This window comes from Ceratotherium simum, chromosome 7 (genome assembly GCF_057802395.1).
Source record: "Ceratotherium simum simum isolate JZ-2026a chromosome 7, ASM5780239v1, whole genome shotgun sequence".
Taxonomy (NCBI): Eukaryota; Metazoa; Chordata; class Mammalia; order Perissodactyla; family Rhinocerotidae; genus Ceratotherium; species Ceratotherium simum.
The window spans coordinates 10,986,446-11,003,296 of record NC_141906.1 but is presented as its reverse complement, the minus strand read 5'-3'; the positions used below and the strand labels follow the sequence as shown (position 1 = coordinate 11,003,296).

At 46.6% G+C, this 16,851-nt stretch overlaps 1 protein-coding gene across 4 annotated transcripts in view; it reads left to right on the top strand.

Annotated features, from left to right (window-relative positions):
• Positions 1-16,851, top strand: part of NAV2 (neuron navigator 2) — a 697,375-nt gene that overhangs the window by 458,968 nt on the left and 221,556 nt on the right. For all 4 annotated transcript variants that reach the window (XM_087433096.1, XM_087433094.1, XM_087433097.1 and 1 more), the window contains exon 4: positions 12,055-12,127. In XM_087433096.1, the coding sequence (XP_087289222.1) occupies positions 12,055-12,127 (73 nt within the window). The remainder of the gene's footprint in view (positions 1-12,054; positions 12,128-16,851) is intronic.

Genomic DNA, 16,851 nt, shown 5'->3' with positions numbered 1-16,851 from the left:
CCACCTCCCTGCACATGTCTTCATGGAGTTCTTATGTTTCAGCCTAGCATCAAAGGGGTGTTTTTTGTATGTGTGTGTGTGTTTTTTGTTTTTTGATTTTTCCATGAAACAGAACTTAGCAAGGAATTCCTGTTTGTGCTTTAAGGCACGGTTAGCCTGTGGCGTCTGTGTGTCTGGGAGCTAGTCAGTAGAAGGATGCAGTGTGCTCACTTAAGCAAAGGGTAGAGAATGGTGGCCAACAAGCCGAGTTTTAAAACAAAACCCAAAACAGAATAGATGCCAATAGTTAGATGAAAATCAATATACCTCATAAAAATTGATCTTCCAACTTTCTTTTTGAAAATATCTGAAAACCTAGCAACACTGGGTTGGCACTCCCAGGCAAAAATTGGCTAAACCTGGGTAGCAGCTGCCCCCTTTAGGTAGGTGTGGGCTGCCTTTGTCACACTCCTCACCATTCCCTAGTGTCTTATTCCCAGATTCTGTTACTTGTTTGTTACCTGCCCCCCTCTGCACACGTTTGAGGTTTTTGATCCCCAAACAATATCATGAACTCCCTCAGGAATCCTAAGCACTGGCATACGGTGGTTTGAAAGATCCCTGTTTTAGGAGCATTTTGACTTCAAAATAACGCCTGTAGATGTTTATGTTGTTTTAAGTAATTTCTGCTCCTGAAGACTTAAAACATTATAAAAGAACGTAAATATTTTCCACAAAACACGTCCAGAAGGGTGTGGGAGAAGTCAGTCTTCCCTCTGTGAAGTGTCCTTTGTCCTTTGGATTTGGTCTGGAAGGACTATTTACTCGCCTCGTCACACGGCCAAAGTCTGAGAGCAGGGAAAGTGACCAGACAGAGGTGACGAGCAGTGGTGGAGCCCTGGCTGTTTGGTTGTTTATGTTCCTTGTTTGCCGAGGGCTTCATAGCTTTAAAACGCTTTCTGCTAGGTGTCAAATTCCAACTCTGCCCTTTAATAACTGTGATTTTAGGAAGGCACTTAAAACACTCTGTGCCTCCATTTTCCCATCTGGAAAGTGATGATAATATCTAGTGGTGAAAATTAACTGAACTAATAATGTATGGAAAAGAATTTAGCCCAGTGCTTTGTGTTTTCTAAGAGTGCAAATATTAGTTTCTTGTGAGGCCTGTATAAGGCTTTAAAGAGAGGGCTAATTATCCCCATTTTACTGAAAGGAAAACTGAGGCTCAGGGAAATCAAGTACCTTACCCAAAGATAGCCAAGAAGCCCTGAGAAATCCACACACCCCTAGACTTCACCTCTGGTCCTGTGACATCCTTAATTTCCCTCTCCCCCATTAACACTTCCTCTTAGTAATTATTTCAATCACAAGACGAGGCTTCAACATGAGTCGGCTTTTCCTACGGAGAAGATTTGACAGGCGAGAGGGATTCCCGCATTGGCGTGAAGGTGGTCGCAGTCGTGTGGACTTGGATGGGGTGGCAGAACCTGAACAAAATCTCATCTTTCTCACACTTTGCCCTGAAGGAGCAGGAAGGCAGCCGGAGACAGGCATGCGGCCCGGGTCTCCTTCACTGTTGTGAAAGATAACTTGTTACCTTTCGTGGGAGGTCTTTGGATGAATCAGCTAGGAATTAAAGCTTTCCCTGGGCCCCATTCTGCTTCTCTAAGGGGATCATGCAGAAGAAACCCTAAGTAAAGCGAAGGGCCTTTCAGGGTTAGCCTGCGGATGGGGCGTTTCTTTTGACTTGATCTCCTCTCTGTTGCGTCACCAGTCTTGTGAGGCTCCTTTGAGAGAAACTTCCCGAGATTTTATTCTGAATTTCAGAATTTACTGATGCTTTGTTTATAAATGGCTATGAAGTGCCCTATTTTTATGATTGCCCAGGAGTTTAATTTTAGCCTGTAGGTGGAGGGTGTCTTCCTAATACCTTGATATATAGGTAGAACTATATGAAATGGCTGATATTTAACCATTTTTTACCTACAAAAATTACAGTTTTATCTGGTTCAATGGAACACTCGACAAAGATGAAAATAGCAACAGAGATTAGCATTATATGACGAGTTAAAAATTGTCACTATTTCTTCACAGGTGTATTGGATATCTTATCCTTGGAAAGCTCAAGGATATCCTGTAATAGAGACCTTCCTTGTCTAGTTTGTTTTTCCTCTTCCAGTGGTTGTCGACCATGCCTCTGACACTCTGGCAATGGCAGTAAGCAGAGTTGAGAATTATTTTAATTATTAATAATATTCCTAATTATTTTTAATCTCATATAATTTCTCATTGGTTGGCATGTAGCTCTTTGCCTTGATCACAGATTTTAGAATTTGAAGATCTTGGCCAAATCTAGTTTCTTGGTGTAAAGTATTTTGTGTACTACTTGTGGAATCTCCCCAATGGTACATTAATGATCACCAGTGGTCTAGAATTCAGGCTCAGCTCTTCAGCCATACCTACCAACAGCTTTTCAAATAAAAAAATAGATTGAAGTAATGTATGTGAAAGTCCTAGGATTGTGCCTGGCATGTGATAATCACCCACTAATTGCTAGCAGCATCTGGAATTGGAGTAGAAAGAGAGGGCAATTTTTGAATTACAGCTCCTGCAAAAATGAACACTACGGGCCGGCCCTGTGGCTTGGTGGTTAAGTGCGCGCGCTGCGATGCTGGTGGCCCGGGTTTGGATCCCGGGTGCGCATCGAGGCACCACTTCTCCGTTCATCCTGAGGCCGAGTCCCGCATACAGCAACTAGAAGGATGTACAGCTACGACATACAACTATCCACTGGGGCTTTGGGGGGAAAAATAAAATAAATAAAATCTTTAAAAAAAAAAAAAAAATGAACACTACAGGGTGAGATTTACAGGAAGAGGGTGACAGAGCAGTGACCTTCACTGTAGCCGTCACCACCGTGGGAGAGCAGTCGCGCAGGATTCTGAGTTGAGTATTAAAATTATCGAACTTACCTGCTTGGTTTTTCTTCCCTGGTCACTGAGGCTGCCAGGATGCGTCTTGCCCTTACAGACCTGCTATCCTTGGAATTGCAGGGTTGAAATCCACAGATCCACAACTCATGAGCAACCCAGAAGAACCATAAGCTACAGACATTAGCAAATGGGCTGAGCCACAAAACTGAATTACACTGGCTGGTGTGAGGGAGCTGGTCCCCAAACTGGTGAGAGAGTCTAGTCCTCGGCCTTCATCTACAAATTGTCCCATTACCCTGTTCCTTTATATGTATTTGTTTTGTGGGTGAACGGATATGTTCTAGTGGTATTTCTAAAACTGAGGATTCGCTGTACTCTTGGGGCATCTCAAGGATCTGTTGTTCTGTTTTATTTTGCATATATATTCTGCTGCCTCTTGAAGACTTGATGGTAGCTTATGTATTTAAGCTTGTAAGTATGGCAAAGATGCAGAGAACCCAGACCTTCTGAGAAGAGCATGGTGAGTCAGTGTCAGGCTTTTGAGTAGGTGAGTTGATGGGTGTAAGTTAGCCCTTATCACTGTTTTGACCTATGTTTAGTGGGGTTTCAAGTTTAAAGTTTGCTCTTGCCCAGGAAGTTGTCTGCTCCATGAGGGAAGGACCACACTGTCTTGTCACCACTGTTTCCCCTTCTCCTAGAGCAGGGCCTGCAAGAGAGGAAATAGTCACTATTTTTCAAGGAATGAATCAAGCTACCAAGTTCTAGTTAGTTCCTGGGTGATATTCTCCAGGAAAAGTCCACGGTGCTGCTCCTCTTGTCCAGAAGTCAGGGTTTTCATGTTCAAGTTGGAATCTGAGTTTATATCCTCTGTAGGTAAAGCTGAAGTGTTCTGCAAAACAATTATGATTCTTCTTAATGAAACTATTTAAGATCTTAGGGTTTCCCATGTAGTTTAGTAAAGGAGACTTTGACCAGAAAGCTTTTTGGACAGAAAGCGCTAATTCAGATAGGATCAAAGTGAATTCTAGCTACAAGGAACCCATTCGTAGAGAGGCTGTACTAGCATCGTATTATTTAGTAAGTCTCGAAGTGTCACAACTCCAAAATGGTCTTTCACTTCCAGAAGATGCCAGTGATATCTAATATTCTGCCATTTTGGAATTGTATGAAGAAAGAGCCTTTTTAAAGCTCTATGTAAAGTTCCAGACCCTTGGCATATGTCAACCCATCTACTCCTGGGTAACACTATGAGATAGTTATCAGCATTCCAGTGTTACAGAGGATGACTTTGAGGGTCTTGTAGGTAATCTGTAAGGGAACCAGAATCCAGTGTAGAGTCCAAAGTCTGTATTCTTGCAACAGATATTGTCACGCAGTAATTGTGTTGGAAACGAGTGCGACTGGGAGAGGTATCATGTGGGAAGCCAGTCAGTCCCTTCTGCTTTGGTGCGAATCAGTTAATCAGCATCTTTTCAAGAGACAGGCTGCTAAAAGGCAGGCACGACCTCAGGGGGCAGAAAAGGCCGGAGTCCTGGGGAGCTGGGCTTGAGAGGAAACCGGGGAGGAAAAGGGAGGCAGTCCAGATAAGCTTGTCTCATTCTCTGTTTTGCCAGGGGCCAACCTGCAGACCCAGCTTTGGGTATGCCATGGCCTTAGAACCATTGCCCAGGGATGTTCACGTCCAAAATGACCACACAGTAACAAACACTGCCAGTTATCGGGCACTTACTAAGCACGACACATATGTCCTCTCATGTAGTGACAGCCACCATCCTGTGTAGGAGATGTTAAAATATAGGCACATTTTACAGATCAGGCCACTGAGGCAACTTGCTGAAGATCATAATTAGATAAATGGCAGAATCAGAATTTGAACCCAGATTTGTCTGATCCCCAAAGCCTGTCTTATGTCTTCTAAATATCACTCCTTAGCCCTATTCATTCTCCTTTACCATGTGTGTCCAGCTCCTCATGTGGAGGCCTCAACTCGGAACAGTCCCTTTTGGAACTGCTAGGAAGTTAGGGAGCATTACCCTAAAATTGTTGCAGGAGAAATCGTCTTTGGAATTGTATCCACACTGAATGAATGCACACAGGCGTCCGATGGGCCTCTCTGACCACGCTAATGCCCGGTGGAGTTTTCCCCTCCTGGTGACTGCCGTCTCTAACACTGATATTCTGTGGAGCTTAACTGTAAGGGTCGATGATGGGAGCCTGCAGAGGAAGGACTGACTTCTAGAACTTTAGCTGCAATGCCCAGGTTCCTCTCTTTGTTTTGAGGGAAAAATTAAGAAGTCAGAAAATAATAAGAAAATGAAATATTCTAGGCAATTGGAAGCAAAGGGGAAAAAGATAGTCACTAGAGGAATTTGAGATTCTTGTTTTCAATTTTTTTACTCCTCTAGAGAGAGTTTTTTGTATCCATATGGACTTACCCATTTGCTGTAACAGCCGAGAGCCTCCTCTAAAGTTTTTAAAAGAATTCTTGAGAACATCTTGGAAAGCTGAAGTTATAAATACTATTGAAGATAAGGTAGCTAACATTGCCAAATTCAGGAAAGGAGCTGGGCAAGGCGTTGAAGCAGCAAGAAAAACAGACTGACGGGGAGACTCAAGTCTCTTCCAGCCCCTGAGCTCCACATTCTTAAGCTTTCTGTTTCAAAGCCACCAAGAGAGCTAGAGCTGACCAGCTGGAAGCTTTGTTGCTTGAATGGCCAAAGCTGGGACAGAGGGTTGGAGCCCCTTGTGCTGCTGAACAAAGATGGCTTTAAGCATCAGCCAAGCAAGTGGCAGCCCGTGGACTTACAAGGGAAGATGCTCTCAAATATTTCCCCACCTAGGAGAATCTGAAGGGCCACCATACATTTCCTTCATTTCTGGGGTCCCCTTCTAAAATTAAAACTACAGTCATGTGGTGCATAAGGACGTTTTGGTTAATGATGGACCACATATACGATGGTGGTCCCATAAGATTAGTACTGTATAACCTAGGTGTATAGTAAGGTATACCATCTAGGTTTGTGTAAGCACACTCTTGGATGTTCGCACAATGATGAAATCGCCTAACGACACAATTCTCAGAATGGATCCCTGTTGTTAAGTGATGCACGACTGTGTAGTGTCCTGGCCCTGCCAGCCCTGTCCTGTGGTGGTGTACATCTCTAGGACCACACTGTGGCTCATGAACCATGGGATCATGCAAAGATGCTGGGCCCCAACGCTGACATAGGTGGATGAAAAATGAAGCTGGGTAAATCACACATCGGGTTCCGGACCCTAGAAATTCGGAGGAAGGAGATGACAACATTGATGAGATAGGCATTTTAGGAGAGCATGTCCCCAAAGTTCATTTTGCTTTTTGGTTTGGTTTCATGGTTGGATGTCTTTTTTTTTCCTTCTCTATTTTTATTTTTGGAAAGGGGTGGAGGAAGGAGTGTCAGAAGGGCACGGAGGCCTGTTAGATATGAAGCAGACATTCCTAGTACATGTGACCACAGATGCTGACATCCCCTTGCCATCCCTCCCTGTCTCTGTGCCCAGCCCAGAAGTTACTGGAGCCCCACCTCGAGGACACTACTGAGCCGTCCCTGACACAAAATAGTACATCCTCCGGCTTTCAAACTGGAAGGGCTTGGCCTGGCTGCTGTTGCCGTGGTAATGGGGGGCCCTGACAAGGCTTGAGAACTGGGAGGACCCCTGCCTTCTCTCTTCCCCGCACCCCCACGTCAGCTCCTGAGCGTGGCCCCGTATGGCCCAGCCTTTGCTCATTTCTCTTCTTCCTTGCTCACTGGCCTCCAGCCATTTCAGCTTTCTTTTGGTTCCCAGAATGTGGTATGCTGCATCCTGTATGGAAGCTTTCAAGCCTTAGGTTCTCTAAGTTGAGTATGTTTTTCTCCCCACTCTTGGTGCCCAGCTAACTCCTTAGGTCTCAGCTCAAATTCCCCTTTAGTCCTTCAGTCAACAAATATTCTTGAGTACATACAGTGGGCTCCATGCTCTTCTAGGTGCTTGGGGGCTACATCAGTGGATAGTGGACAGAACAGACAAAAAGTCCTGTCTGTGTGGACCTAAGTGCTATCTCTTCCTTAAGAAATTCTCGCCCGACACCCCACTCCACCCCCCAGGCTAGCTCAGGTCTTCTAGTATACGACAGAGGTCGTCATGTACTTATTTGTGCATCATTTTCCCCTAGAGTAGGCTGTAGGTTCTACGAGATCGGTGATGATTCACAGCTGTGTACCCAGTGCCAGCATGTTGCCTGACACCCAGTAGGTGCTCAGGAAATATGTGTAAAGGAATGGATAAATGAAGGGATGAATGATTATTTTGGTTGGCAAGTAGGGATATCAGGTGTGAGGGTCACACCTTCTGGAAAGAAGTTGTTTGAGCTGATGTATGAGGCTCATGAAGAAGCTACACTGTGCTTTTCAAGTTATCAGAACTTGCAAGTTCTTACTTGGCCTTGTCTGGGGTCTGGTCTCCCATTGCCGAGGCCTCAGGCATTTCATGATTTAAAAAAAAAATGGCTATGACTGTACCTGACTTTAATGCAGCAGCTGTTTGCCTTCCCTCCTCCCAGGATGGAGATCTCCAAGGCGCCTGGTGAGGAGCTCTTAACTCCTAAAAACTACCACCCCATTTACTCAGTATGCCCGGACCCCTGTCTTTCCCTGGGCTGCGGTAGTGCCCATAGACATGGTCTTCGTTTGCATTAATCATTTTCATGCACTTTGCATTCAGCTACACTGGTATTCAGAGAAAAATGCTGCCATGACAACTGCCACAACAGATGGCATTTGATGAGTCTCTAAGCTACCGAGAAGACATACAGCAGTGCTTCCGAGGTTTGCATATTTTACGTTATCACGAGACCCAGTGCGGCCTTAATCATGATTGAAATGTGAAGTTTTCCGTTTGCCTCCTATCCCTCCCTTCTCTTTCCAGTTGTTTGGCATTTGTTTTGATTTTCCTTGCTCTCTGGCTGTCCTGGGTGGAGATATCCTTCTGCATGTGGGAGACAAAGGCTGCAACATACATAAACAGTCCATGGAAGTTGCCCTGCAAGTCTGAAGTTCAGTTGAGAAACTATTCAACTTTGGGGTGGAGATCTCTGCTGAGACTGGGAGAAAGGCCTAATTGCAGCCTTTCTCTCTTGGCCGTTCGTGGACCGCACAGGGTGGAGGCCACGTGTGGCCCCAAACAAAGGGAAGCCTGGGAAGCGCGTCTTGGTCTCGATCTGTCCCCTTACTCTGCCCCTCCTTCGTCCAGCACTTTTCTGCTCCCAGGGTCTCCCAGCCACCTTGTGGTCCCTCTTCTGGGCTTCCCACCTCCACCACAGCTAACACTTGCAAACTCCAGGAACTTATCCCAGAGCTTTCAGACCTGTTTCTATGGCAACAACTACATCAGCCTTCTCTCCCCTTGGTGCTCCCACCCATCAGTAACACTGGAATGTCAGACTTTTTCAGCTAATTTTGGGAAGTAGTTTATATTGGCTGTTATGTGTTAATGAATAACTTTGCTCGTATTTACATACTTTGCTAGTTAAGAGTCTTTTCCGACCCTCTGCCTCCCAGCCTTAACTGGATCCTCATCTCACACCAGGAGTCTGGATCACACGTGAGCCACAAGCCTCATTAAAGAGCTGTGAGGGGCACGAGGACACCCTTGTGCTGTAAGGAGGGCTGGGGTCCTGCGCCGGCTGTTCCCCTCGCGGGCTGTGGTGGGAGTTTGCAGTTTCAGCAGTGCATGCTGATGGATTGTTTACCTGTGTAGTATTTGGAAGAAAACCTTAAGGTGAATTTAATCACAAGAGAGCCTGGATCAAAGAAGCAGCACCCCCTTCTGATCTCGTTCCAAGTGAAGCCTGGAGGTTGGAATCCACATCTGCCCCTATTCTGCTTCCCAGCCCCGCTCTCTTCCTGGGGTACAGATGAAAAGAGCATGGGTCTCGGCCGCCTTGTCAGGAGTGATTTTTAACCTTAATGGAACATTATTAAAGAGTGGATTTGAGACTTGAGGAATGTTTTCCGAACTCCTTCTGTGAGCAGAGAATTCGTGGTAGAGGGAGAAAATTCAAGGCACTTGATGGGCTTATGAGTCGTCTTTTAAATGATGGCCCAAGTCCTTCGTTTTAACATTTTCTGGGCGTGCTATCCAGCCATTCAGATATTGCTCCCTGTTTCATCTCCTGTTTAGGAGAAAGCATTCTTGGTGCCCTTAGGCCTCCTCTCTCCTCTTCTTGAAGGAAGGTCCTAATGCTCCTTTTGTTTCTATGTTTCGATTCTCCCTGAAATGGGTGGGAATCGGGGGCTGTGTGTGGAATGGCTCTGTGGTCCCTAAAGAGGAGGATCATGGAGATATGGGCTCCTGGACAGGGAGGAGGACTCGGGACCAACATCGTCAAAAGAATTGAACACAGTGCCTGGCACAGAGCAGACATCCACACAGTTAGGTTCATTGAATGAATGATTAAAAGAATCATGTAACTCAGGTTTCTCAACCTTGGCACTGTTGACATTTTGGATTGGATAATTCTCTGTTGTGGGGGCTGTCCTGGGCATTGTAGGATGTTTAGAAGCATCCTTGGCCTCTACCCACTAGACACCAGTAGCAGTCCCCACACCCCCAGGGTGTGGTGTGACAACCAAAATGTTGCCAGACATTGCCAGACGTCCCCTGGGGAGGCAAAATCTTTGCCCCTTCTCTCTCATTCTCCCTCGCTCAGTGGAGAACTACTGATCTAAATTAAGAAATTGGTTGAAAGAATGATAGGGCTTTAAAAAATCAACAGGAGGAAGAAGTATTCTCAGTAACCTCTGTATAATTATTCATTCGTTTAGTAGAATTTAACATTAAAAGAAAGCCCAGTAGATGGCTGGATTGAAATGTACCAGGGCTAGCCTTGCAAGAAGAAATTACCATGGACTTTAAATGATGCTGTGTGCATCGAATGCTCCATGAATGTCACAAGAAAATACACTTTGTGCTCCTTGGAAGGAAATTTCTGTAGAATTACAATGTTGTGTTAGAGTAGTGCTTTTCTTGAATATGTTGGTGGCTGTCTTTTTATTCATTGTTGCACTGTTGCACTATTGTTGCAAAAACTTACCCTACCTATGTCAGCCCACCTACATGACACTCGGCAGGATAAATATCAAGTGTACTATTTTTGATTTTGCATTAACAGATTCAGGATTGGTAAGCTTTTTCTTTTTCTCATTTTCTGTGAGGACATAATTGCCAAAAGCCTCGCTTATCAGCCATGTGCCAGATGTTATATTAAAGAAGTGGGATAGGATTATAGAAAGAGATAAGGGGTAGAAGAGGAATTTTATAATTTTATCATGATTTAAATACTAGTGCATCTCTGTGGGGGCAACAAATCCTTTTGAATGGTTTTGGTATATTACACTGTGTACAATAGCAGAAATATGGAGTGATAGTTATTTTCTCAAAAGCAGGGTTTTGTAATGGCGTGAAATAGCATTTACAGATATAATTTTTACAAATAGATGCAGATTGCTCCAAAATATCTTCCACAGGGCCCTCCCAGCCATCCTCTTCCTCCGCCCACTCCGACCCCCCACCCCCCTTAACATGGTAGCCCCTGGTTGTCACTGTCAGTCATCTTGGGGCTGGGAAGAAGAAAAGAGAGTTAAAAGCAATCTCACTTTTCCTCCCTCTTTCTAAGAAATGATTTTCTGCGATGGTGGCAGGCATAACCCATAGCATCAGCATTTATTTGGTTTGCAGGAAATTGCATTCTGCCCTTTTTCTTAGAGATGAAAAAATACCTCCCAGATGCGGACCCTTGAAGGTGAGCTGGAGGCTGGGAAGGAGGTGGGAACCTGAGCTAAAAAATGCAACGATGGAGTAACCTTAAGCTCAGGGTTGAGCAGATTCTTATAAAATGGGTGCAGTTTTATTCCGGTGTCCCATAGCTTAATTTGAAGCTTTTGGAAGATGTGAAGACTGGGAATAGAGACAAAAATGCAGGATTGCATGGGGAGGGTGGACATGAACTTCAGGAAGATGGCCTTGGAGCCATACTCTACTCAATTTAGAGCTCTTAAATTGTAGGTGCTTCACTCTCTTTGGCTTTGAAGGAGCCATCATGATATTGCTTGGAGAAGGGGATGGAGAATGGTCACATGGACACTGTGAAAGTCGGTCATTTATTAGTTCAGGGTAAACCCCGTGGGTTAAATACTGGTTTGAGTTCATAAGAATGTCGATGGAGCCTGGGAAGTTATGTGGTGCCTGGTTGTGGAGGTGAGGGGGATCTTTATTGTGAAATGCAAATTGTGTGAAATTCAAAGATCCTTGTGCCAGGTCAGAAGCAGTTTCTTTTACTTAGAGTCACCATTGACACTAATCAAGCCCGAACATTTTCCTATAGACCAAAAAATAATTAGCCCTGACAACTGAAGTCAAATCAGACCTTTGGGAATGACCTCATTATTCTTTCATGAGGGCTGGACGTTAGCTTGCCCTTGGCCATGGCATCAGCCCTGGCAAACCGTGAAGGCCTCCAAGACTCTGGTGGTGGGTCCTTTCTTGCTACAGAAAACAGAAAGGACAGAGGGGATCAGTGAGGTTGCAGCCCTCCCTCCATCTGTAATGCCTGCCATCCTGAGAATCTTGTGAGTAAACACTACCCAGATTCCTGCTGAAACTCCCATTCACTATCTTTACATTTGACTGCCTGCCTCCTTGGTGGCTGGAAATTTCTCCCAGCTGCTGGTGGATGGGTGGGTCCACTAACTTCGTCCCCACCTCCATTTTTCTAGCAACTACTCAAGTTTTCAGGATTGCACTGGTGACAGTGATCAACATAGGAGTCCAATTCCACCCTGGTTATTTTTGGCAGCCGTGAGCAATCCAAGGCCTTGACTTTTGGCACTGTGTGCTTGGGATATTAAGTGACCTTTTCCTGTGCAAGTACAAAGGAGAGTCCTGACTTGCATCCCTCCATCCGTTCATCCGGTGTTTTTTTGTCCTCCTGTCTTTCCTCATTGAGAACCTTAGCCAATGCTCAATGAACCTCCTCTCTGACATAGCCCTTTGTTCCTAATAAGAGATGACTCTGGAGGAGGCTGAACATTTATTGAGTGTATATTGTTGTTTTTTTTCCCCCTAGATTGAAAACATAGATGCCTGCTTGAATTTCCTGGCAGCTAAGGGAATTAACATCCAGGGACTGTCTGCAGAAGGTAAGTCAGCACCCCGGGCATGAGGCTGCCTTGCATCCTTGGAAATGCCCACCTGTTACCTATTGATGACATTAATCCAGTGAAGCCAAGGGGTGCTGCTGGGCTCTTCTGGTTTTGTTTTCCTTCTGGTTTTGAGGCAGCTTGATGCTTGTCTAGACTTGAGGATGTCAACTTTTTGACAGCTAAAGAATCACTCCAAGAATGCAGATTTAACTGTGCTCGCTGTGTCTGCAAGACAACGAAGGAGGAGTGAAGACAGGGCCGCTTCTGTGCTGCTTCTGAGAAGGGCTTGATCAAACAATGCTGGTTTCATTCACCTGACTAGCAGTTCAGTTAATTATCAAGCTGGGCCTTATCTCTGGGAGAGAGAACGCTTAACCACAGAACATATTTAAACTGTACAGTTCCCAGGGAAAAATGCCCAATCCTTATCTCTTCCTTTTATTAGAAGAAGCAGCACTTTTCCTGGCTCAAAAAAAAAAAAAAAAACACGTGATTTATTAATGAGATGCTCCATTTTGACATCCTGATTCGTTTTTAATTAACTCCAATTTTGTGGCTAATTAGCACATTAGCATTTGCTGGTGGTTCGCTGTTCAATTAGGTATTGGTCTGGAGATGGCTGGTCCGAATTCTCAGCCTCCTCGGGCAACATCTCTCCCTGGAAACGTTCGCGCTCTCTCCTGTTTGTAAATACAAGCAGCTGCCAGCTCAGGAGCTGCCATGGGCCCCGGCGTTCTCCCAGGCTGGTGAGGCTGCACCTGCCTCCGCTTTTCCCAGAACAGGTAAAGCCGTTTGGGCTTCAGATGACACCACCTTTCCCTCTCGAGATTGCTTTCTGAAAAGATGCCTGTCAGCATGGACTCCGGTGGTCAGGGTGGGGAGGTGGGTGGGGAGCAGTGAGGCAGGAAGCAGCCCAATGGAGCAGGTAAGTTTGCAGATGTGATCCATTTGGGGCCTGGCGCCTGCCTTTGCTCTGCTCTGTGGTGAAAGGTTGGTTTTTCTGGCTATGTTGCTGAACTGTAATCTCTTCGGGTATTAGGGGTGAGTGGCCACTATTGGTGCCTTGTGGGTGTGTCGTGTCTCTGAGTGGGACTGTTGGAATTTCCCAAGTGGGACCTCTGATATGCTGGGCCTGTCCCAGGTCTCTAAAGCAACTGTCGAGTGGCAGTCCTAATCCCCGCTCTGAGAGGAGAGTCCTTGGAGGATTCCCTGGCCTTGGGGTGTGGGCCCTCCTCCACGGGGATGAAATGTGGGCTGAATGACGTATGGAATGCACATTGCTAGGGCGTGGTGGGGGTGTTGGTGGTGGTGCTTCCATGGATAGGTAGGGAGATGCAAATTCCCATTCTGAGGAACACGTTTCCTCCTGGGAGAGCGTTCTTGTGTTGGCTGGTGGGTGGCAGCACACTCTCCTCCTGGTTTCTGGGAGTGATCGGACCCCAGGCCTGTGCCCCCAGCAGAGCATCAGCAGGCACCTTTTGAGTCACACTCAGCTGAAGGGGCTCTAGGGGATGCAGGCCCTGTAAGCCGGCGTCATCCCCTGTGGCCTGGAGGTGATCCCTGGCCACTCTGCCATCTATCTACCCATCGTTCTGCCTTCTGCCTTGTTTCTCCCCACCACCTGCCCCATTCCCTCTATACCTTAGTGCATAGAGAATCTACTCTGTAAATATTTGTTGAATAAATAAGTACTAACTGTGCTTTTAAGGCTTTTATCTGCATCAGCTCCAGCTCTCTCAACTGAAGTTGGAATTTATAATAGACTGAGTTTACAGATGAGAAAACTTTGGCTTAAAGAGGTTACGGGTGACATCCCCAAGGCCTGTAGTTGGTGAGTGACAGACCCAGGATTTGAACCCAGGTCTGTGTGATTTCAGAGCTCATGTTCATGGTGTCTTTTAGAACAGCAGATGGATAAAATCTAGGCATGCCACATACAGCAGGAAAAAATCAGAAGATTTAGAACTCTTTGTTAGCTGGAACACTGGCTCAGAAGAGGTTGTGCAGCCGGTGGAGGCATATCATGCAAAGAACCGCTCAGCCCCCAGCCCCTTGTTGATGTTGGGATGTGGCCCTTGTGTGTCTCTGAGCATAGAAGAGCATCCTGTAACCAGTGTGTTTGGTATCAGTCATTGGGGTACAACTGTAAAGTGGGTTTATGGTATATTTATAGAGCAGTAACTGCCCCCAACTGTGCTATGTTGACCCCCCATCTTGCCTGCTTGATCGAGACTCACTTAATGGTGTCTTCGCCAGAATACATAACCCTTCAGTCCAATTCAGTCATTAGAACGGGTTTATGTCAATATTTATGACTCAGTCTTGTTCATTTTTTTTTTTTTTTTTTTGTGAGGAGATCAGCCCTGTGCTAACATCCGCCAATCCTCCTCTTTTTTTGCTGAGGAAGACTGGCCCTGGGCTAACATCTGTGCCTGTCTTCCTCCACTTTATATGGGACGCCGCCACAGCATGGCCTGACAAGCGGTGCGTCGGTGCGCGCCCGGGATCCGAACCAGCGAACCCCGGGCCGCTGCAGCGGAGCGCGCGCACTTAACCACTTGCGCCACCGGGCCGGCCCCTCAGTCTTGTTCATTTTTAAACTTCAATTTCAAACTCTACTCAAAGCTCTTTTCCCCTATGCCCCGCAGTGCAAGTGGCTTTGGAAGGTTGTGGGGGCATGATGACTTGGCTTCCTTTTCTTTCCCTCGTTCCTGTGCCTGAGCCTCCAGGACTGGGACAGCGGAGAGGAAGCAGAATTCTGCTGGTGGTGAAGCCACTGTCCTCCTCTTGGTAGCCATGATTGCCACTGTCCTGGGTGGCAGTCTGTGCATGTCCTGCTGACCAGGGGCTCGCTCCCATGGCCCTGGTTGTCTTTCGTGAGGTTTGACCAGCTCTTCCAGCTCACCCTCAGCTGGTAGCATTCATGTCTCATCCCCTGACTCAGGCCATTCTTTGTCCCCATGCTAAGGTGGTCCTGGTAAGGACATGGACCTCGTTCTCCTTATCCCTCCATGTCCACCATAGAACCAGCGAGAATGTGTGGGCTTCGTCTTTCACTTGCGGTAGGTGGAACGGGCCTCCTGTCACCTGAAAGTCCCCCACCATATGATCTCTCTCCAGCTCTTTCACCCCCCGACTTAGGTGGCCAAGAGGCAGATCTGCCACGTCTCTGCTAAGCAGTTGTCCAGCTGGGAACTAGGACGCCAGCACCCCCACTTGGAGTGGTTCTCCTAGAGCCTCCACTCCTTTGACTTTGTGGGGTGCAAGGACCACAGCTTCGTGCTCCTTGGTGAGGGGAGGAAATGTCCTGTGTCTGTGATCATCAAGCATCACCACCGTCCCCCACTCTCAATCTCATCTGGATCTTCTTACATAGATTTTTTGTTGTGGTGGGGGATGGTGATGATGGTGTGTGGGGGTTAGACCAATTCTGGACTAGTACAGTCTTGCAGGAACATGACTGGTCCCAACTTTTGTCAACTCCCTGAACTTTTAAAGCAAGGGTACTTAGAGCCTTTTATCCTCAGATAGGCCTTATTCATAATTTCTGGGTTACAGGAAATATCTCACTTGACATACTGTCAAATTATAAGAATAGAAACCATTTATTGAGAACCCACCGTGCGTCAGTCACTGAACTAAGTGCTGTACATATTTTGTACCATATTTAATCACCAGCAAACTTACGAGGTCAGTATTCGTATTATCCCCGTCGTACGGATGAGGAAACTAAGGCCCAAGGAGATAAAGTTCCATGTGGGACAAGGGCGGCCCACGAGGTCAGCTGAGCCGCTCCCATCGGTGGATTCAAAGGCCGCGTGTTTTGTACTGTTCACTACCACTCCACTTCTAACCACCTGCATGCATCACCACTAGAAAAGCATTATAGTGTTTAAAGAAATAATGTAGTTTTAATGCTTTTTGTTTTCCCTTTGAAGATGATTGAGTGCCCCGAGGCTCCTCCTCTGATGAAAAAACATCAGCGGTTGGAAAGCCCCACAGGTCCGTCTCCACCCTTTTCCGACTACAGCTGGGTTTGGAACACAGGCCAGTGTATGCACCTGTTCTTGAAGCATTTCAGCAGCTCAGGCCTGCCCCGACCTGCCTGTTAGAGAGCCATAGAGAGCCTTTGTTCCAGGGCAGAGGCTACAGGCCCAGGTGAGCCCCATGGAGACGCTGCTGGTTTGGAGTGTTCCCCTGGATGAGGCCTCCCCACCCCCTCAGGGTTCCCCAAGGCTAGACCCATCCTGTTGCCCTTGGAGGCTTGTCGGAGTCACATGAGCTGAAGCCTCACCCTGCTCTGGGCGATTTTCAAGATCCCTTCAGCCCCGCCCCAACACACAGCGCACCTGTCACAAGCAGCTGTAAACCTGTCCCTGTGAGGAAGGATGGCCGTTATCCCTGGGAGTTCTGAGAACACTTGGCCCTGAGCCCTCCTCCTGGAAGGGAGAAGCAGGGGTCCAGGGGTAAGGCATGTTCTGTTCAGTTCAGCAAACATTCGCTGGGCACCTCCTCTATGCCATGCACAGTGCTAGGCACTGGACTACATAGAGAGTCAAGTCAGTCCTACAAACTAGCGTTAATTCCAATTACTAAGCGAGCTGTGCTAGTGGTATGTGGAGGATCCAGTGGTGCCCAAAGAAAGGCAGCAGTCAGCTCTGCCTGTGGCAGAGGGGCCTTCACAGAGGTGGTGATGTTTCTCCTGGGTCTTACAGGATGGC